At 37.4% G+C, this 22,368-nt stretch overlaps 1 protein-coding gene across 1 annotated transcript in view; it reads left to right on the forward strand.

The window, feature by feature from the left end:
• Positions 1 to 382: 382 nt before the first annotated feature.
• Positions 383 to 22,368, forward strand: part of LOC147863030 (pleckstrin homology (PH) domain-containing protein) — a 45,300-nt gene continuing 23,314 nt past the window's right edge. Inside the window, exons 1-35 of the mRNA XM_087320729.1 lie at positions 383 to 498; positions 656 to 734; positions 908 to 1,021; positions 1,176 to 1,420; positions 3,387 to 3,490; positions 3,575 to 3,709; positions 3,791 to 3,847; positions 4,003 to 4,100; positions 4,329 to 4,446; positions 4,527 to 4,628; positions 4,720 to 4,914; positions 5,047 to 5,207; positions 5,298 to 5,468; positions 5,600 to 5,686; positions 5,783 to 6,107; positions 6,181 to 6,285; positions 6,789 to 6,884; positions 6,965 to 7,032; positions 7,183 to 7,303; positions 7,389 to 7,604; positions 7,717 to 7,923; positions 7,996 to 8,105; positions 8,190 to 8,286; positions 8,481 to 8,579; positions 10,673 to 10,843; positions 10,934 to 11,011; positions 11,103 to 11,576; positions 11,664 to 12,005; positions 13,497 to 13,628; positions 16,609 to 16,722; positions 16,799 to 16,983; positions 17,212 to 17,320; positions 17,475 to 17,618; positions 17,703 to 17,987; positions 20,638 to 21,286. Of these exons, the coding sequence (XP_087176855.1) occupies positions 1,324 to 1,420; positions 3,387 to 3,490; positions 3,575 to 3,709; positions 3,791 to 3,847; positions 4,003 to 4,100; positions 4,329 to 4,446; positions 4,527 to 4,628; positions 4,720 to 4,914; positions 5,047 to 5,207; positions 5,298 to 5,468; positions 5,600 to 5,686; positions 5,783 to 6,107; positions 6,181 to 6,285; positions 6,789 to 6,884; positions 6,965 to 7,032; positions 7,183 to 7,303; positions 7,389 to 7,604; positions 7,717 to 7,923; positions 7,996 to 8,105; positions 8,190 to 8,286; positions 8,481 to 8,579; positions 10,673 to 10,843; positions 10,934 to 11,011; positions 11,103 to 11,576; positions 11,664 to 12,005; positions 13,497 to 13,628; positions 16,609 to 16,722; positions 16,799 to 16,983; positions 17,212 to 17,320; positions 17,475 to 17,618; positions 17,703 to 17,987; positions 20,638 to 21,286 (5,452 nt within the window). The 5' untranslated portion in view covers positions 383 to 498; positions 656 to 734; positions 908 to 1,021; positions 1,176 to 1,323. The remainder of the gene's footprint in view (positions 499 to 655; positions 735 to 907; positions 1,022 to 1,175; positions 1,421 to 3,386; positions 3,491 to 3,574; positions 3,710 to 3,790; positions 3,848 to 4,002; positions 4,101 to 4,328; positions 4,447 to 4,526; positions 4,629 to 4,719; positions 4,915 to 5,046; positions 5,208 to 5,297; positions 5,469 to 5,599; positions 5,687 to 5,782; positions 6,108 to 6,180; positions 6,286 to 6,788; positions 6,885 to 6,964; positions 7,033 to 7,182; positions 7,304 to 7,388; positions 7,605 to 7,716; positions 7,924 to 7,995; positions 8,106 to 8,189; positions 8,287 to 8,480; positions 8,580 to 10,672; positions 10,844 to 10,933; positions 11,012 to 11,102; positions 11,577 to 11,663; positions 12,006 to 13,496; positions 13,629 to 16,608; positions 16,723 to 16,798; positions 16,984 to 17,211; positions 17,321 to 17,474; positions 17,619 to 17,702; positions 17,988 to 20,637; positions 21,287 to 22,368) is intronic.

The following is a 22,368-nucleotide window of genomic DNA, read 5'->3' on the forward strand; positions in this document are numbered from 1 at the left end:
TCACTAACTTAGGGACATTTATTTTGGTCGGTCATTGTGAAAGGTGAGACGACACTTAAAGATGTAAGAACTCTTGTTTGGTCTTTTCTGTATAGGGCCATTTTGGCCGCTTAGAGGACGTTCAAATACATATGTATGTATCTTTCTTTCAACTCTTAACGTGCTTTGGGTTCATGGACCCGCGGAGATGGACGGTGAGGATGATGCCAGGTGTGAAAAAGCACTACTCTGTCAAGTGGCGTCTGGCGAGCCGTCGATCAACAATGATCGGACGGTGCAGAATCTCTCTCTCTCTCTCTCTCTAGTATACTCTCTCTGTCTCTCTGTCTCTGTCTCTCTCTAGGATAATCTCTGCCTCTCTGCCTCTCTATCTCTCTCATCTACAAAGAAGGTTTTTCTTTATTACGCAGGTATGTCTTTTCTTCCATCTTGTGCAGACAAACTCTGCGTCGAAGAGCTCGTGATTCTTTGGAGCATCACATAAATCTGTCTTTGCAGGTAAGGCTTCTTTTTGCACTCTTTCTTCATCTAACATTTTTGTTTTGTTTTGTTAAGCTTGTGATTTTTGAAGGATCAAAATAGCATTTTTTCTTTGTTGTTTCATGATATATCAAAAGAAACATTTATAAGGGCTTTACTTTTCCTTCCTGTGCAGTGGACGGGGTTTTGCGAACCTCTCGTTGATGATTGGACCATACTTCTTTGATGTGTTAAATTCGAAGGCACATTTTTAGGTAATTCACAGTCTTCTTCATAACTTTTTCTCGTTTTTATTTTGCGGGCATTTCTCCATCTAACATGCTTCTTTGTTTCTTTTTATTGCGAGAAGTTCTGTTTTTGTTTGTTGGTACTTTCCAATCTGAGGTATAAAAATTTGTTATTTTTCATTTTATGCTATTTTTTCCAGGTATCTGAGAATCCCATTGATCAAAGGATTCGTTTCTTTATGTGAAATCTGAAGGCCTGTTCGTGTTACTTTTAGTAGTTAGTTTTGTTATGGGTATTTCAATAGCTAATAGACGTGGATTTCTTTGTTATTTTTCTTTTTTATGAATTTTGAAAATGCTTCGGAAGTACCTTCTTAGATGATCAATCAAAATTTTATTGTTTAGTATCAAGCCTCTCTTCATTAATGTTAAATTATATGCATGTTTTCGTGTGCTTCTTTTTTGCAGTTATCTCCAGAATTCCTTGATCAAACCTCTACTTTGATGTGAATCTCGAAGAAACTTCTGCATGGATTTCTTCTGCAATTTTCCGCTGATACATTTCTGAATCTTGTGGATCAAACCATTTCCTCTTCGAAAAGAAAATTGGTTCAAAATGTTGAAGGAACAGATTGCATTTTTACTGCAGAAGTACCTTGGCAATTATGTCGAAGGATTATCCCAAGAAGCTTTGAAGATAAGCGCGTGGCAAGGTTTGAACCATTCAATCCATTTTAGAGAGAGCAGAAGAGAAGGGGAAATTAATTATGGGCAGGGGCAGACTATAATGTAAATCTGAGGTTTTAAACATTGTTTAATTTATCAGTCACAAACATTAATAGGACAATCATGATTAGCTGCTACTTGGCCGAACAAAAATTGGATAGATCCTAGAATGAGAATTGAATGTAGGGGGTAGAGAGAAATGGATGCCATACAGTTGGATAGGCAGGTTTCCGAAAGAATTCACCACATTGGATCGCCTATTGACCCTCTAAGTCCTTATTGAGGGACTCCTTTTTGAGGAAGGAAGAGCTCATAAAAGGTGCTTTGTCGATTTCTGGAATGCCCTTGACATGGGTCCATGTGAATGGCTCATGTAGTGAATAGAAGTTCTTGGAATTCCAATCGATATGCAATAGGGAATCTATGCATAATATGAATCAGTGGGTGGTCATGGCATTCCGTATTGGTTGTTGGATGAAACATGCCGACTACTTTCACTTGACTCTCTTCAGTATTCATATAGATGAGGTATCCAATCACATATAGAAGTTGAGTGGCTTAGGACACATAGTGATGGCATTGTCTGGATCTCAAACTATCCAAACGGATTAGAAAAACATCTAGATGCTTTTAAGTCATTTTTTATAGACAAATATTGTTGATGAACCTTTGTAAAACTAAAATAATCGTGTTTAACACCACTCAAGCATGGGTAACAATATAAGAACCAAAATCTTTTCCAGAGAGAAAAAGATGGCATGCACTTTTTCCTACACATACTTTGGAGCTACATACATAGGACATGGGTTCTCCCAATGAAAGAATGCCTGTGTTCAAGTTTCTTATGGAAATGTATCCCATTTCCAAGAACCACAAAATAAATTGTGGTGGTTTCAGAAACTTGTAGCACCTACTTTTCTCTATGGCGTAGAAACTTTGGGAACCAAGCCGGCATAGAGCACATAATTGGACACCTTGGAGACAAATTTAATCTTGATGATTGGCTGCATTGCTAAGGAGCAAAGCATTAATGCCCCGTCCTATCATTCAGACAGTAACCCCAACAGTGTTGGACACAATATACCGGTTAATGACTGGTATCCAACGGATTTGGGAGCTCCCACAGCAAAGGTACTCAAGACTTGCACTTATGTTATCAAAATAACTAGGTGATCATGGAGATAATCACTGCTGATATGCAGATATGCAAGAATGAATTCAACCACATGCCATACACATAAATGGATTATCCTCTCGAGTTTATGGAATTGGCAATTAACTGTTAGGGATTGGAATTAGAGGAACATGATATTTGCCATCACACTGCTTTTATGGAATAAGATGGAGATACCAGGGTCTCTTCAAACAAGGCACCATGTAATGTAATGAAATAAGAAAATGAATGGTGATTGGGAATGTTCTCGCTAGAGCTCAAGAAACATGGAAGTTGTTGAACAATGATACATTCACAACAGCTCTTCAACAAAGAACCATCATAACTTGCTCTTGCTTCCTCGCTCATTCTCATGCTACAGGTCAATTAAGGGCTACACAAGTAGGTCTCAACCATAACCCTCAAAAGTGGTTATGATAGATGGGGCAATAGCAATATGTCGTGCATGGAGGCCACGTCCATCTATGCGATCCTTTCACCCGTGTCATCGACAAATAAAGGCCATTATCACCAACCATTGACGGTGCTTCCCTCATTTTGGAGTCTTTTCCTTCCAGGAGCAGACACTGTCGGAGTTATTTCGAAGGCAGAATTTTCTGTCGATCTATATTTAGAATGTCAAGTGCTTAGTTAACACAATTCTCTGGGTTGTTTTGTTCTTGAAGACAAGACAACATTTAAAGATGTAATCAGTTGTTTGGTCTCATTGGGCATTTTGGCCTCTTAAAAGAAGTTAAATATATATCTATTTCCATCTCATAGGTTCTGAATGATTTCAGGTAATGTCGAGCTTACTAATATGCAGCTCAAGCCAGAAGCACTTAATGCGTTAAACCTTCCCATCAAAGTAAAAGCAGGGTTTCTTGGATCAGTGAAACTAAAGGTGGGCGAATATTCTATATCTAACAAGAGTTTTGAGGCAGTGTCAGTTAGTATTTCACTGATAGAAACTTTCTATTCATCGAAGGTTCCATGGAGTAAGCTAGGAAGCGAACCTGTGATTGTGCTACTTGACCGCATCTATGTATTAGCAGAACCCCCAACAGATGTTGAGTATAGTAGTGATATCAAAATTCAGGAATCCAAGCGGCAGAAGATTAAGGTGCGATAGATTCTATCTTCCCAATGTATGAGTTCCTATGACTGGTTATTTTTCGAGTGCTGATGTCTCTGAACATGTCAGGAAACTGAAAGAGCTTTGTTGGATGCTAAATTGGAAACTGATAATATGGCTAAAGTGGTAAATTCTTATCTAATGACTTATGAGTCATACTCACTGTAAAAGTTCATTAATCTGCTAGTACACAGTTTTAGTTTTCACTCATGCTGTGCTTAGTATTTCTGCTTTGTATCAGTATTCTTTATTGACTGAAGATAAATGGCTAATATGCTTAGCAGAACAATTCATGGCTGGGTTCCCTTATCAGTACCGTTATTGCAAACTTGAAGTTGTCCATCACCAATATACATATCAGATATGAGGACTCACAAAGGTAAATGCAGACACATAATGATAGGAAAGGAAACTTCTGGGCATGCAGGCGTGCTTGAGAACTGTGGACATGCTTGGATACTGAGCTGCAAGAGTGATATAAACTAATGTACAGAAAAATCTAGGCCTGATGCTCTATTTGTGTAGATAGTGCTGTTCAGATTGTTTTTGTACAATCTTAATGATCAAACCAATAATTTGAAAATATTTCTTTGTTTCATACACCTAGTAATTCTGGTCACCCATTTGCTATTGGGTTGACATTGAAGAGGCTTGCAGCTGTAACAGTTGATGAAGATGGAAGGGAAAAATTTATTTCAAGTGGACCTTTAGACCGCATTCAGAAGGTGGCAGATCAGTGCTGTAAACATTGATATTTATCAGCAGAAATAAAATAATATCTAATTGAGTTGAATCCTTAATCTAGGCTGGAGAGCTTGAAGGGTTGGCTTTGTATCTGGATCCAGATTCTAAGCCTTGGGATTTGAAACAGCTGTGGGAGAATTTATCACCGTCAGAATGGGATAAAGTATGTCATATTGCTCTCAGCTCCCTAATGCATTCTGTTTTGTTTTCTTCTCCAAAAGACATGGTCTTAAGTATCGGCACTTCATCTTCAGTTTTTTGAACCACATATAGACGCTCACCCAGGGCAGGATAACGATGCAATAAAATCCCAATGCCATTACTTGCTGCAACCTGTTGGTGCATCAGCAAGTTATAAAAAACTAGGAAGGGGAGATGCAAGATCTAAAGATAAGGAGATGCAAAAAGCTGTTTTCAAATTGAATGATGTTACTTTGAGCTTCTCACAGGTGTGTATTTGATGTAATAATGGTAATTGTAATGCTATATTAATGTCTGTGGAAGGCCAAACATACATACTGAGAATCACATAAAATACAAGGTTACAATGGCGTGCCAGCTTCTGATTTATGCATATGCAGGCACAATACCGGGATATGTTAAAACTGGCTGAAAATTTCAGCAGTTATAGGAAGCGTCTACAATATGCAGGGTATAGACCTGCCGGTAAAATAAAGGAGGACCCGAAATTGTGGTGGAAATATGCTTATAGAGTGACAGTTGAACAAGTCACTAAGGCCAGGTTCAGTGATTGCATGGTGATTCTATTACGATTGCATGGTTACACCATTGAATGAATGCTAATTCCTTAATTGGACTTGATCCTTCGCAGTGGGCGCTTGTCTTGGAAGAGAATTGTGCACTTTGCTCGTCTACGTAAGAAATATTTGTCTATATACATCAAATGCCTTCAGTCGAGCCTGAATTTGGTAACATGTCATGAGAACAAGGAGATTCAAGAGATTGAATGTGATGTCGATGTTGATGTTGCTGTGCAATGGAGGTTAGTAATCATACACGTTTTTCAATTTACATTTGTCCATCCTTAATAAATTATAGTCTAATAACTGTCATAATGGAGGACGCGGCCCGTTTCATGTTTTTCTTTTTTATGAGGTTTCTTTGAATCTGTAGAATGTTGGCACATTCATATGTTGATAGAAGTAGGCAGGATGGTAACAGAAGACAGAAACAGTCAAGTGGTTGGTGGTCCTTTCTATGGTAAGTTTAATAGCAACGTTTCATAAAAATAGAGTTTCATCTCTAAACATGGTATCCAACAAAGTTATGAATGGATTGATTTTTTTTATACTAAAGGGGAAGTCAGTCGTCAGAGGAATCCAGTGAACAAAGGGCTTTCACTGAAGAAGACTGGCAGCAGATCAATAAGTTTATTGGATATGAAGAAGGCAATGAAAGTTCCATTCTTCCAGGTCATGATCCACCTGACATGCTCCATACAGTACTGGAGATACATATGGAACATAATGCTACAAAACTTCTGGATGAGAACTATAGCAATATCATAGGATTGTCTGCTGAAGACCTGAAATGTAGTGCTAAAATTTACGGGGAAATGAAGATGATTGACTTTAAGCTTGGATCGTTTATGGTGTCTTCACCTGAAGGTCTGCTAGCAGAGGTACATCATCTGAACTGTTCATCTCAGATAAATGTGATGTTTTTATTTTGTCATTTTTTATATTTTATTCCAGAGTGAAGCTGACAAAGAGGCTGTTGGTGGAGAATTCATCCTTCAGCCATTGGGCAAAAATCTAGATTGGAGTCTGTCGGCAAAGGCATCCCCATGTTATATCTCAGTAAGTTCAAAAAAAGAGACTCATCATTTTCTACAGTTTTCCAAATTTTCCCAGTATGATAGATTTCTCAGAAATCCCAATGGTCTCTCTACCACATACGTATAATTCTTTTGGCCCCAATGGTCTTTCAGTAATTTGAAATAAACACAATCATCAACAAAGAATTTCTTTAATAAATGATATCATGATGATAAACAGTCACTTTTTAAAGTTTTTTTCTTCTATTCCCCATCTCCCTCCAACATTAATCCTGATTCTGTTTTCGCAAGAGTTCATCTGGGCTCATCTCAAGTATGAGGTAACAAATGACATGCCGTTTTGTTGCATAAGCCTTTGACATTGTAATTCAATCCACCATGATTTCTTATTGATAATGTATATGGACTGTTTATTCTTGTGTGAGAATTGATAACCCTCCCTTCCAATCATATTTTTGTTAGAATTTGGTGTGTCAAGTCTTGACATGAAATTAATGACATTTTATTTATTTGTTCCTACTACAGTATCTGAAGGCAAGCATAGATGAAGTTATAAGTTTTTTCCAGAATCGTGATGCTATTAGCCAATTAATTGCACTAGAAACAGCAGCTGCTCTACAGGTACTTCAATTCCTAAACTGATTTAGTCATGAGTGCTATCAATCGGGGCATCAGAGTATTTCCTGGTAATCCACATGTAGGCAACTCTCGATGAAATGACACGGAATGCTCAGCAGCAGCTCAATGATGCATTAAAACAAAAACCACGGTAAATATAGTCTATCAAGATTCTATGCATATGGAAATGTAATTTTAAAGAATACATATAGGGAATGCAATTTAAAAAAAGCTTTAGGCATCATGTTTTTCATTGGTTCTTCCAAATAAAGCTAGGATCTTTGATTATTTTAACTTGCAGATTCTCTCTGCAACTTGATATCGCAGCACCAAAAGTAATTATTCTTTCTGACTTCTACCCTGATGGCAAACAACAAAGCAAACTTTTGCTTGACTTGGGCCATCTAACTTTGCAAACAGAGGTAGATATATACTCCTATTAGATGTATCCCAGGTAGGTATCTAGTCTTGGCAAACTGACTTGTAGATAGTGTCTTCTTTATTCAGGATACGAGAGCTGCAGAATCCGATGAAGAACTTGATTTGTATATTCATTTCAAGCTTGGTTTAACAGATGTTGAAGCATTTTTGGTTGATGGAATTTTTAATTGGAGAGAACATTATAATGTATCAAGTGGTAGTCCTGAGAAAGTAAAATTCCAAGAAACCAGTTCATATCTTCCTGTCCTGGAGAGATGTGGGATAACTATGGCATTGCAACAGGTCAGTTTCATTATTGAACTGTAGACCCAGAGGTTATGGCATGTACTAATATGAGTTTGTGATTTCAATGAAAAAATGTGAAATTTACAATTTACCTGCATTTTGGTTTCAGATATATGTACCTCATCCAGATTATCCAGCAACAAGATTATCTGTGAGGTTGCCATCTCTTGGATTTCATCTTTCACCTGCTCGATATCATCGACTCCTGCAGATTCTGAAAGTGTTCCAAGATAGCACATCTGATGAACAGGGAAACTTGTTTCGACCTTGGGATCCTGCTGACTTTGAAGGAGAAGTATCTGTCCTAGTGTGGAAGGTAGCTTTTTTATAGGTTGTATTAGCTACATCGTGTCGTGGTGCATTTTTTACCGAATTTTATTTTGGGTAGGGAGTTGGAAACAGAGAAGCTGTATGGCAGTACCAATATGCTGCATTAGCTGGCCCTTTCCTGTACATACTAGACTCATCTTCGGCTTCCACATCTAAACGAAGACTTGGGTAAGATTATTTAAGATTTGGCAAAGTATTTAAGCGGACTTATAAAGAAATAATATAAGAATAATTCAAAGATTATAATTGCAGCTTATTTGGGAAACAAGTGCATCTAGTTTCCCCTGAATATATTGGTGGAGTTCAAAATGTTCTAGCAGTGTGTGATGGTGGGATTTTTAGTAGCAAGGCAAGTTTCTATTATTTTGTATACATTCATCCTTCAATGAGTGACAAATATAAATACACAAAAGATTTTGATGTGATGGAGGGATTTTTAGTACAAGACAAGTTTTTATTATTTTGTATACATCCATCCTTCAATGAGTGACAAATATAAATACAACATAGATTTTGATGTGTTGTTGAATTACTACTCTTTAGATGATGGAGTCATTGAACACATTATTACTACGCTTTGATTGTGATGAGTTAAGAGAAGCGTGGAAAGGACGCCTTCAGGGAGCTATATACCATTCATCGGTAAGGACTATTGTCTTACATAATCATCAATTTAGGTCTCATTACCAAATTCATGCTCCTATAATAATCTGGAATCTTCTTCATTACATTATCAATTTCAACATAAATTGTAGTAAGGGACTTGGGTTCTAGAATATGACACATATTGATAAAATGTTTTTATTAAACATGAATCCCAGTTGGAAAACAAACATTACCTGGGTCATTCTTTAAGTTCTAATCATCCTAGTGGGAAACATAATGGTAAATTTTTCAGTTTCCTATCTATCCGCTCGTGGTGACTTGCCATCGTGAACAGTTCAGATCACTCTATGCTTTTCCACTTTGGCCACATCTGGATGGCGACAATCCAGTTCCTCATTGCACATCTATAGGGACACTGAGGGCTTCTAGCTCCTGTATGATCTGAGCATGTGGTATCAGTGTCAGAGGCTTTTTGGAAATCCACAAAGCAGCAATAAATCCTCTTATTATGGGATCTGTCCTCTTCCAGGTTTCGGAGGGTAAATATGTGCTAAAGTTGTGAACCCCTTCCAACAGCCTGCCTGTCCAGCTGAAATGCAACAATGGTTTGCATCACATGGCAAAAGCATAAATGCAATACCCCTGCTCCAATATAGCTTGGATTGTCCCGTCTAGCCATGACCAGAAAGAAAGAAATATATATTAACATCTTTTAAGAGGCCATAATGGCCTATAAGACCAAACAAGAGATTACATCTCAAGTGTTGTCTCATCTTTGAGAACAATAAATCAAAATAAAATAAATGTTACTAAGTAAACATAAAAGTAAATAAGATGAAAGAGACTAAAGATCTTGTTATTGGCACATGTAAGAGTCCCAAGTCAGATATATTGTAACTTTTGTCTTCGAAAGATCTCTAGCTTAGGTCGATCCAGAATGGAGAGGTCTCCGAAGCGAGGAAGCACCTGTGACGGTGGGAGATAATGACCTTTATTTGTCGATGATATAGGTGGTGAGATCGTGGTCTATGGGGCCGGGCTTATGCGCCAACAAATCGCTATGTCCTGGTTCGGAGCCCATTTGTGTAGCCCTTGATTGACTTGTAGCATCAGTAGGAATGATGGGGCTAAAGAAAGTTGTGCTTGTTCTTTGTGAATGAGCTTGTGTGTCTATCCTATTGTCTCTTAAGATGTAATCTCTTGTTTGATCTTATAGGCCAGTTTGGCCTCTTAAAAGGCGTTAATATATCCTTCTTTCTTTTTTACTTCAACAACTTTTCCCTGTGTCTCTTGAGTTCTAGCAAAAAAAATCATAGGAATTGTTGGTCTCCATATTCCATTAGCATGCGTAGTGGGCCAAACCCTTGTTTAAAGAGGCAATGGTATCTCCCTCATATTTCATAAAAGACACTATTGTGACAAACATAGTGCTCCTCGGATTCTACTCCTTGCTGACACAATTAGCAAATTCTTCCTCCTGAGGTATTCATGCATATCTGCCTACCTCAATCTCTAACTAATGTGATCAGAACTGATATGATATACCTGGAAAACATAAAAATATGGATCAGCCCCACAACATCTCTTCATAGGAAGATGGCCAACTATAAGTTTCTCTTATACAGACATATCTATCCTATGCGCTGTGCAGTGTGATAGGGCAGCTGTGAACTTCTTCATATAAGTTAGACATTGAGGTATGCAGATACACACGAATAACTCTAAAAGAAAGAATTCGCCAATTGTTTCATTGGGGGATAAAATCTGAAGAACACTATGTTTGTGATTGTACTTTTTGTATGAAAATAAGAGGGGGATACCATTTCCTCTTAAAGCAAGGCTTTGGCTGACTATGTCAGGTAATAATTATACGAACCAATGATGCCTGTGGCTTGTTTTGCTAGAAATCAAGAGACACGGAGAAACCAATGATGCCTTTGGCTGTTAGGTCTGTGTAAGATATTAGAACATGAGCAACAATGAGTTGGCGAAAAGAGAATTTTAAATCATGAACAATCAGCTTAAACTCTGGGTCATCACTAATTCTTATTAGATTGATAAACAGTTCCATTTTCAATCACAATTTTGTAATTGATGCTAGTTCTTATTTGAGGTTTTGTGCTTTGTAGTCTCCAGCGTCTGTTAATGGAACATTGCGAGCTGAGAAGAAGCAAGATTCTGAAAAGGAAGCCCTCCTAGAGTCATATCAGAGCTCTGTTTTGGATTCGGCTGAAAAGGAGATATTTTTCTTGGCTGGAGCTCTTGATGAGCTGAAGATTGTTATTAGCAGTGGGCCTACTGTAAGAAATTATACTTCCAGTGTGCTTCTTGAACTTTCTTTGAATATTCTAACATGCAGCTAACCAAGAACTCCGAATACTTCATTGAAGGGGATACAAAAATCAAAAGAACATCTTCTTCTGGTAACTGAGAGGCCATTGCTAGAGTTACGAGCATCAGGAAGTAAGGTAAAACCACTTAAAAATGGACATCAGGAGGTTTGATCAGACATTCTTTTGCAAACTGAATGTAATTCATCACACAGTTTTCTTTCTTCAGGTAGAATTTGTGACGAGAAAGCATGATATGGCAATTGGAGCCATCCTTCAGACGTTGGAGATAGAAGATAAGTACTTTAGAAAGGAGACTTCAGAGCATTACTATTTAGCTTGCTCTGACATAAAGGAACCTGACTACGTCCATCCAAAAATTGATGAAGAAAAATCTAAAACAGGAAAGGCATCGAAACAAGAAGAGGAGACCTTTCTCGATTCCCAAGAATTGGGTGAGAAAAATCTGCAACGCAGTAATTACCCTGGAAGTATGTCGATATTTTATGATGCAGAAGAGTTTGATCCAGAATGTCTTAGCCTAAATGATCCTCCCAAATTCATACGAATTCCTAGTCTGCTACCAGATCCAAGTTGTCCAAAGGAGGGATACCCTGAAGATAAAATTCAGGAGAGCTTTGTGAAAGCTCAAATCACCATATATTCTTTGGATTCACCTGCGTATAGACATGTGGATAAACAGGTGTTTCTACCGTTTGTTACTAATTTTTAACTTTTGGATTTGATGAAATGTGGAAGCCTCAAACGTTGTTTCCTGGGTGGTCTGTAGATAATGATTTCACTGGCAACGTTGCGTTTTTTCTGCATCAGACCTACAATCATGGCATTGCTTAACTTCATGGATGCAATAACAACAGATGTCCTGGAATCTACTTCAGGGGAAGACCAAAAAGATACTATATCCAATCAAACCATTGCTAGTGATAATGGGGAGCCACAACTTTCAGTAGACCAGAAAGAGTCAGTTGTTAAGGGACTGCTTGGATCTGGAAAAGAACGGACATTATTCTCTCTTATGCTAAACATACGCCATGCTGTGTTCATACTGAATAGTGATGATGGCGGGAAGATTGCAAGTCTGGCTCAAGAACACATGAGCTGCAACATCCAGGTGCATCTCTAATTCTTTCTCATTGGTCACCTTGCCTTTTTGAAGATTCAATATAACTTTTTTTCATTTCTCATAGGCTGGTTTGGCCTCTTTTAGAATAACAAAAGAAAGAAAGAAAGAAATATATATTAACGTCTTTTAAAAGGCCAAAATGGCCTATAAGACCAAACAAGAGATTACATCTTAAGTGTTGTCTCGTCTTTGAGAACAAATCAAAATAAAATAAATATTACACAGTAAATATAAAAGTAAATAAGATGAAAAGAAAAGAAACGAGGGAATCTGGTTTTTGGCACATGTGAGATTCTCAAGTTAGATATATTGTAGTTTCTGTCTTCGAAAGATCTCTAGCACAGGTCGATCCAGAATGGAAATGTCTCTGAAGCGAGGGAAGCACCTACGATGGCGGGAGATAATGGCTTTTATCTGTCGATGGCAAGGGTGTCGAGGTCGTGGTCCAGGGGGCCGGGGCCTACGTGCACGACAAACTGCTATTGCCCGATCAATTGTAACCCATTTGTTATGTCCTGGTCTGGAGCCCATTTATGTATCCCATGATTGACTTGTAACATCTTTTGAGAGGCGAAAATTACCTATAAGACTAAACAAGAGATCACATCTTCAAATGTTGCGTCGTCCTCTAGAACAGCGAACCACAATAAACGTAGACAGGTAAAAAGAAAATAGAAATAGAATTAAGACATGACTAAAGAATCTTTCATCTATTCATGTAAGATTCTCAAATCAGATTTGTTGTACTTTTTTTCTAAATGGAAGATCTCTAGCATAGGTTGATCCACACTGGAGAGATCTCTGGAGTGAGATAAGCACTTGCGATGTTGGGAGATAATGGCTTTTATTTATTGATGACAAGGGTGGTGAGATAGTGGTCCAGTAGGCCGGTGAGTATGTGTACAAAAATCCTATGGCCTGATATATTGCAAAGCCTTTGCAATTTCCTGGTTGGGAGCCCATTTGTCTATCCCTTACTTGTAGCATGAGTAAATGGTGTGGCTAAAGAAAGATGTGAATGTTCGTTGATGAGCTTGAGATTTCATGTTAAGATATTTTCTCTTCATCTATACATGTAGACTCATATAAGAAACTAATTCACATGGATATACATCTCTCGTAAGTTTCTGTTCATTTCTAATTCAAGACATATTTGTATTTTAGAACATCAGTATGCATTTTAGCTCCTGTTTACATTTGAGGGTCCCTGGAAGCCTTGTGGTGCTGTTTTAGTTTCTTGGAAGTCCATACTTTACAGCCAGTTTTACTATTAGGACGATAAAAGACCGATTGGAAATAAATTATCAGAAGTTTGTCACACTTTCAAGCATCTGGTGCAAAATTTTAACTAATTTTCCTTAGCTTGATTTATTTTGGGTTTCTATTCTTGTTATTTCAGCACATTGCACTTGGTATATCATCACTAAACTGAACAGCTGTATGTGACTACCATTTATATGCTTTTTTGTTATTTCACAGGTTTTTCCATCTTCCTTTGCCATAGCTGCCTCCCTTGGAAATCTAAGAATATCAGATGGTAGTGTGGGTGCTGAACATCCATACAATTTTATTTGTGACACCCGAAACCCAGATAGTTCATCCTTCATTGAGGTAATTTAGATGCAATATTGTTATAGTTTTTAAAAATATTCTGGCATTAAGGGACGATCATCTTTGAAAAATAATATTAGTGAGACATGCTAATTGTTGGTCAATGCATAGTTGCTAAGGTTGAGAAAAGACATTAATAATTCATTCTCTTTTTTATTTCTTCTTTTTATCTTTCGGCACGGGATGTCACTTTTGGCCGGCGTGGTGGGTTTGACTCCCGCTGCCTGAAAATTTATGGGTAGATGTAATTCCTTGGTCGGTTGGAATTGAGATCCCAGAAATCTGTCACAACCTTTGTGACAAAGCCTTTGTACTGATGTGAGAAGTGCCCAGCAAGGCAGATTGGTGATTCGTTTTTCATAGATTTCTCAAAAGCAATCATGTAACTTCATCTCTTGAACTCAGAATTTCATGCCAAAAATTACGACACACTCCTTGCTTGAACACAGTTATTTAAACATAAATTTGCACAATAATTGAAAGATAGATTATATTAAAATTTTGTAAGTAATAATACATTCACCAGAATGTGTAAATGTGACGACAAAATCTCTTGGCTCTGTTACATGGAGTGGCAAAGAAGAAAAAGAAAGAAAGAAAGAAAGAAAGATATATTAACGTCTTTTAAGAGGCCAAAATGTCCTATAAGACCAAATAAGAGATTACATCTTAAGTGTTGTCTCGTCTTTGAGAACAAATCAAAATAAAGTAAATATTACACAGTAAATATAAAAGTAAATAGCATGAAAAGAAAAGAAAAGAGGGAATCTGGTTTTTGGCACATGTGAGATCCTCAAGTTAGGTATATTGTAGCTTTTGTCTTCGAAAGATCTCTAGCATAGGTCGATCCAGAATGGAAGGGTTTAGGGTTTAAAGAAGAAAAAGAGAGATGAATAGGTAGATAGCGGAGTATAGATAGAGAGGAAAAGAACACAAGTGGAGCTTCAAGGGGAGATCCTCAAATTTTAGAGCAACGTCCCAATGAATGACGGCCCAGCCACGTCGCCTTTTGTCGATGTTGGTCTTGCATGCCCTCTTGATTTGCAACCCTAGCTCTCTCTGTAGATTTCAGCAGTGCTTCTGCCTTGGCCATGGCCTTTTGTTGATGTTCTTGCACGCCCTCTTGTTTCACAACCCTAGCTCTCTCTCTGGATTTCGGCAACACTTACTTCTTGTCTTTAACTCCCCCCCTTAACAATGAGCTCTCTTCATCCTTTTATAGGATTCAAGAGGCTCTCCTAGAAGTAAAATTAGTGGGTGCTTTGATATTTTAGCCCTCACCACGTTTTTTCCCCTACTTGCATACTCTACTTTTCCCCTTGGCTCCTTGATGCTAATAAAGCTAATGATAAGGTCCACCATTCCATTCATTCTTCGAATTAGTCTCATGTGGTCCAAGTAAGACTCAAACCGTGGACCTCCCACTCAAAGTGTAAAGAATCTAACTCTAGTAGAGTTGAGTATTCAGAAGCGTAGTGTGTGTGGGAGAGTGGGTGTATAAGCAAGAGAAGAAAATCAGAGAGAATAACCAAAAAAGAATAAGAAAATACATAGTATGGGGATGGCAGCTTATGCACTGAACAGAGCTATATTAATTAACGAAAGATCATTAACAAAATAGAATGGGCAAAGGGGGTTTATATACAAGTCCTCAAGGGATTGCCATATTAAATGTGTTGGTGGAATCTAACCAAGATATCTAGTTGAGTACGATTTTGTCATAAGAATATCTAATATTCTTTGACCACATTAATACACGACAACTACACGGATTACAATAAAGTGTGCTCACACACTTTTTCACACATCGTCCTTTTCTTCATAAGCACATGTTCACACAAGTTGAGCTTGATTCTCAACACAAAGTACAAGCTCTTTTCAATTGAGCTAAACATTTACTATATTTAGCTCCAACTCGTTATGTCCTTCTTACTACACCCTTGCTTTATCATTCAACCTTTTTGATATTCCTCATTTAACTTATTTCCCCCTATGCTCTCCCCACATCGCTTAGCTAACAAGGCTATTTGGTACTGTTTATAATTTTTAACCCATAACTTTAGTTTTATCAATTTTTACCTTTGTACGTAAAAAACTACTTTTAAGGCATTTAGGTGTCTTTGTAGTTCTGGAGACCTTTGTACGTAAAAAACTACTTTTAAGGCATTTAGGTGTCTTTGTAGATCTGGAGAGTCAAAACTCAGCACAATGTCATCAGTATATAATAATATTTGTACAGTTATACTCGCGAGGAATGCCCCTGAACCCGTGAATCTCTCTATGTAATGTGATACCTCGGCATATAGAGACTGAAGAGTGGGTGATAGTGGGCATCCTTGTTTTACTCCAATTGTGCTAGCCACAGCCTCCGACAAACGATTGGGAGACCACTTTTGTTGACATAGACTCATACAATGCATAGATTCCCCATTGTATATCTATAGCCTATAGGGACACCAAGGGCTTCTAGCCGTTGCATAAGCTGAGCATGAGGCTCAATGTCAAAGGCTCTTTGGAAATCGATAAAACAATAATAAATCCTCTTATTATGGGCTTTGCCCTCCTCAATAAGGGCTCGGAGAGTTAATATATGGGAGTGAGCCATGTGGGTGGGGAAGTGGAGGCTGCCCCAGGATATCATATAGTAGCTTTGCATATTCATGCCATGCGTGAGGTGATCAAGATTCCAGCTCTGATGTTAATGGAGCATAGACGAACATTATATATCCAGCTCTGATGTTAATGGAGTTGATCATCTGTCAGGATGTGACATTTGACTTCTGTTTGTGATTTAAAGATCTAACTCCATGTTTATTTATCTCATGTGCTCAATGCATATATGATTCATTATATGCAGAAATGATTAGAAAGGGGAGCTAATGAGAGTACTGTCTTTTGCTGCACTTGCCATATTTATCGACTTATTTTATTTATGACACTATTTGTTTTTTTTAAAGACTATGCCTAATCTTTTTATTAGATGGAGTTTTGTTCCTTCAGCAAGGATGATAATGATTATGAAGGTTATGAATATAGCCTTGTTGGAAAGCTCTCAGAGATTCGTTTTGTTTACCTAAATCGCTTCATCCAGGAGGTAAGTGGTATTCACAAAAAGAGTTTCATGTTTTCGTGGGTGCTGCAGGACAAATATATTTTATTTTATTTTATAGATCTCAACCTATTTTATGGGTATGGCTCCACAAAGCCCTGGGAACATTGTCAAAATCAATAATAAAGTCACAGATGTTGAGAAGCTCTTTACACAGTCTGAAGTAGAAGGATCACCAGCAATTCGATTTGATGTTACCCTTACAAAGCCAATTTTAATAATGCCACGAGATACGAGTAGTATCGAGTATGTTTGTTGATTTTTTACTTTGTTTATCTCGGGTTGAGTGTTACTTGACTGTATTTGGTAATTGTTCTCAACACTCAAGTTCTGTACTTTATTTCTTTTGCTTACATGAGTAAAGCATTGTTCCACCAAAGTCATCATCATAGTTTATGATATTGAAGTTCCAAATGACATTATGACTACTTTATTGTTTTTGAGTTTCATGCTCATAGTTTAAATATCTTTCAGCTTTTTGGAGCTGGATGTATTACACATCAAAGTAACAAATTCAGTACAGTGGATTGGCGGTGGTCAAGAGGATCCAGCGGCTGTTCGCTTGGATACCACAGTATTGCATGTAATAAAAATTTCCAGTTCATGACTTAGTTCAGTCATCTCCTATAGTTGTCTTTTTTCTTTTACATATCCTATTCTCCTTGATAAGGAGTTTGGGATGTTCATGCTACGTCTTAAAAGAGTGTTTTGTATTGGTGCATTCTATTTATGGCCAGATAGAAGATGTACATTTGTCTGTTGGTCTTCATGGTATATCAGGGGAAGGGATTATAAAGAAAGTTAATGGGTTATCATTAACAGTCACTAGATCGTTACGAGACTTATGGCATCAGGTTCCCATTGTTGATGCATCAATAAAGGTATACTGTAGATTTTGACTTATATCTGTTGGAACTATAGTTGTTTGTGATTAATAATTTACGTGTTTGGTTGGCATTATTTAGATCGAGGAGCTGAAGGCAGATATATCTGACAAAGAATATCAAGTAATCACAGAATGCGCACTTAGTAACCTATCAGAGAAGGCAAACTTACCGCCAGCAATTTCATTACCAGATTCAGATGCAGTGAAAGAGAAAGATGAGGAAGTAGAAGGAAATAATGATTTGTTTAAAGAAAAATCAACTGATGCTACCTGGACCACTATTATGGTGTCCGTAGAATTAAATTTGGTGGAGCTTAGCTTGTTTAAAGGAACTGCAAGGGAGCAGCGATTGGCAACTGCTCAGGTTATTTCCGTATTATGAATGAGAGCCCTATGTGTGTGTACCTATATCTATCTTTCTATCTATCTGTCTATATATGTATATATGTATATATCTACATGCAAATACATATATACATGCATACATACATAAATACATATGAGCATCGATATATGTATACAAAGAAGAAAGAAAGAAAGAAAAAGAAAGAAAGAAAGATATATTAACGTCTTTTAAGAGGCCAAAATGGCCTATAAGACCAAATAAGAGATTACATCTTGAGTGTTGTCTTGTCTTTGAGAACAAATCGAAATAAAATAAATACTACACAATAAATATAAAAGTAAATAAGATGAAAAGAAAAGAAATGAGGGAATCTGGTTTTTGGCACATGTGAGATTCTCAAGGCAGGTATATTGTAGCTTTTGTCTTCGAAAGATCTCTAGCATAGTTTGATCCAGAATGGAAATGTCTCTGAAGCAAGGGAAGCACCTACGATGGCGGGAGAGAATGGCTTTTATCTGTCGATGACAAGGGTGTCGAGGTCGTGGTCCATGGGGTCAGGGCCTACGTGCACGGCAAATTGCTATTGCCCGATCAATTGTAACCCTTTGTTATGTCTTGGTCTGGAGCCCATTTGTGTATCCCATGATGGACTTGTAGGATTAGTAGGAGTGATGGGGCTAAATAAAGTTGTGATTGTTCTTTGTGGATGAGCTTGTGTGGCTGTATTCTTCAACAACTTTTCCCGATGTCTCTTGAGCTCTAGCAAGAAAAGTCCTAGGCATCGTTGGTCCTCATATTCCATTACCTTGCGTAGTGGGCCAAAGCCTTGTTTAAAGAGGCAATGGTATCTCCCTCTGATTTCATAAAAGACACTACAATGACAAACATAGTGTTCCTCAGATTCCACTCCTTGATGACACAATTGGCAAATTCTCTCTTCTAGATGTAGTCGTGTATATCTGCTTACCTTAATCTGTAGCTAATGTGATGAAGTTCTTAGCTGCTCTATCACACTACGTAGCGCATAGGATAGATGTATGTCCATAATTTATTAACATCTTCTAAGAGACCAAAGTGGTTTGGTAAGACCCCAAACAAGAGATTACATCTTAATATGTTTTGTTTTTGAGAACAACAAATAAATAAAAATAAAAATTATTAAAGAATCTCGTTATCTACACATGTAGGATTCTCAAGCTAGATGGATTGTATTTTTTCTATTAAAGATCTCTATCATAGGTCCATCTAGAATAAAGACAACTTTTAAGCAAGGGAAGCACCTGGGATGGTGGGAAATAATAGCCTTTCTATCAATTACAAGGGTGGAAAGATCATAGTCCACGAGGCCAGGGCCTACATGCATGCAAAATTGCTACGTGAAAACCACAGTCCAGCAATTCGAGCAACTTGGACTGAGTCTTCAACTACACCTTGACAACTAAGCTTAAGAGGTCACACCATTGAACTTAGAGTGGGGTGTTGAGAGTCAAGCTCAACTCTTGTGAACATGTCTTATGGAGAAAAGTACAATGTGAAAAAGTGAGCACACTTTATTGTAATCTGTTTGATAATTACAAGAACTAGATTGTGATATGGAGTTAGTTGTCAAGTGTAAATGTGGTCAAAGAATATTAGATATTCTTATGACAGAATTGTACTCAAGTGAATGTCTATGAGTAAACCAACCACATTTAATGTGGCAATCCCTTGAGGACTTGTATATAAAACCCGCTTGGCCCATTGTGTTTGTTGATGATCTTTAGTTGATTAATATAGTTTTCTCATCAGAAACCTCTCAAGTGCTTCCCTCGCTTCCTGCCAGACATCCTTCAAAGACAAAAGTTGTAATATATCTAACTTGAGAATTTCACATGTGCCGAAAACCAGATTCTGTCGTCTCTTTTTATCTTATTTACTTTTATATTTATTGAGTAATATTTATTTTATTTTGATTTGTTGTTCTCAAAGACCAGATAACACTTAAGATGTAATTTCTTGTTTGGTCTTATAGGCTATTTTGGCCTCTTAAAAGACGTTAATGTATCTTTCTTTCTTTCTTTCTTGCTTCAGTGAACATAGATGTATGTACATATATAAGGGCAATTTACTTCTATCTAACAGATTTGAAGAAGTTTCCAACTGCCCTATTACACTGTGCAGTACGTAGGATAGATGTATGTACATATAAGAGGGCCTGATGGTGAATCTGTCTTCCGCTATGTGTAAAAAGTGTCTTATAGTGGGTCATCTTCCTACCACATATTTACACAGATAAATACAATAAAAAGTTATTTGAACTAATGCTAAAAAGTGGTGCTACAAAGGTATACATATGTATATATTATATTCCCTTCACAGATGCATATTTACATATCTCATTGTATTTACATGAGTTAGTAAATAAATAATACTTGGTAAATGTGATGATCAAAGAGTAGAAAACAGAATACTTGAGTGTCTACCATGGTGTCTGCTAGAGCATATACTGATTTTGGAATTTTTGTATGTGTGTAAATGCATGTCATGTTCTTACCATATTTGTGTGAGCTGCTCATTAATACTTGGTAAATATTATGATAAAAAAATAAGAAAAGAATACTTGGGCATCTAGCTCAGTGTTTTCTGGAGTGTATATTGATGTTTTCATGTTTCTCTTTATGGCATGCAGCTGAGTGGAGTGTGCATCTCTTTTCAATCAAACTCAAATGAAGAATCTGACATCATGGCATTGTTAAAATCTTTGACACTGAAGGATGATCGTGAAGGAACAGATCCAGTCCTGGCATATATGATTGGGAAGACAAATGACATGGAATATCATGTGAAAGACAAGTTTTCTGAGCAAGTGTTATTATGTGGCTCATTTGGTGATATTGACACCTCCTCTCCTTCAAATATGCTTGTGATGGATGCAAAGCTTAGCTCTAAAATGCAGATGGTTTCACTGCGTGTACAACAGCTAAAATTGCTGGTTGCAGTAGATTTCCTGTTGGCTATAGCTGAATTTTTCGTCCCATCTCTTCTTTCTAAGGGTTCTGATTCGATGGAGACAGAGGAGGATCCTATGAATCTTCAGATTGGAGTTTACCTTGATCAGCCAATGTTTAGACAAGAGGACAGAGAAATGATCCTATCACCGAGAAGGCCACTTATAGTTGACTGTTTTTCAATTGATGAGTACATTTATGATGGTGGAGGTGGATCAATATGCCTGCAGAACGATGATGGAACAAATCTTCACGAGATGCCTCCAGGGCCTTGTATTCTTATAGGCAGTGGAAAGTACTTAAGATTCAAGAATGTCACGATTCAGGCAAGTACTGGTATTGATGGATTTTCTTGTCATTGATTATTAGAAATTTTGGACGTGCATCTGTACACTTGCACTGATTGATCATAAAGAACACAGATCTACATGACTAGCGCTAACATAAATTCTAAGTCTATAAGAACAATCATAACGGAATTTGTGAATGTAAAAATGGAGGAATACAATGTACTCGGTGAGACTTGTGTTAGGCTTATTTATTCTGAACCGAATTTTGTACTCATGTTTCTCTATATCATCGTAAAAAAAACCTATAACTAGCAATTTCTTGTTTAGATCACTTTGGCCTTTTCAAGGAAATAATTTAATGTTTTATTTGATGACATCTCCCTGCAATTGCTCTCCTCTTGCTTTTCATGGATAGTATCCGTCCTTCGTGACTGTCCCTTAGGTAGATGCCATTGTCTGCTCTGTGGCCATCATGCATCTGGAAGTCGTATAGATAATAAGGTGATGCTGCAAAGTATATTCCATCTCAGGAAAGTAGGGATATTACTGGTCCCACCCCTTGCCTTTGATCAATTGTGTTTGTGTAAAGAATCCAACTCTAGTACAGTTGAGTATTCAGAAGCGTAGTGTGTGTGTGTGAGAGTGAGTGTATAAGCAAGAGAAGGAATCAGAGAGAATAACTAGAAAATAAGAAAACACACAGTAGGGGGATGACAGCTTATGCGCTGAAGAGAGCTATATTAATTAACTAAAGATCATCAACAAAACAGAATGGGCAAAGGGGGTTTTATATTCAAGTTCTCAAGGGACTGCCATATTAAATGTGTAGGTGGAATCTAACCAAGATATCCACTTGAGTACGATTTTGTCATAAGAATATTTAATATTCTTTGACGACATTAACACTCGACAACTACATGGATTACAATATAGTGTGCTCACACACTTTTTCACACATCGTCCTTTTCTTCATAAGCACATGTTCACACAAGTTGAGCTTGATTCTCAACAGTATGCTTTGACAGCTTTTCCACCTGTCAATAAATAGCAGATGCTCCAATGTGTCTAGATCATCATATATTAGCGATTATATTTCACCTATCATTACAAATTTGCAGCCTG

This window comes from Azolla caroliniana, unplaced genomic scaffold (assembly GCF_043228905.1).
Source record: "Azolla caroliniana isolate FFs.n. ecotype wild unplaced genomic scaffold, voAzoCaro1.0.p SCAF_6, whole genome shotgun sequence".
NCBI lineage: Eukaryota > Viridiplantae > Streptophyta > Polypodiopsida > Salviniales > Salviniaceae > Azolla > Azolla caroliniana.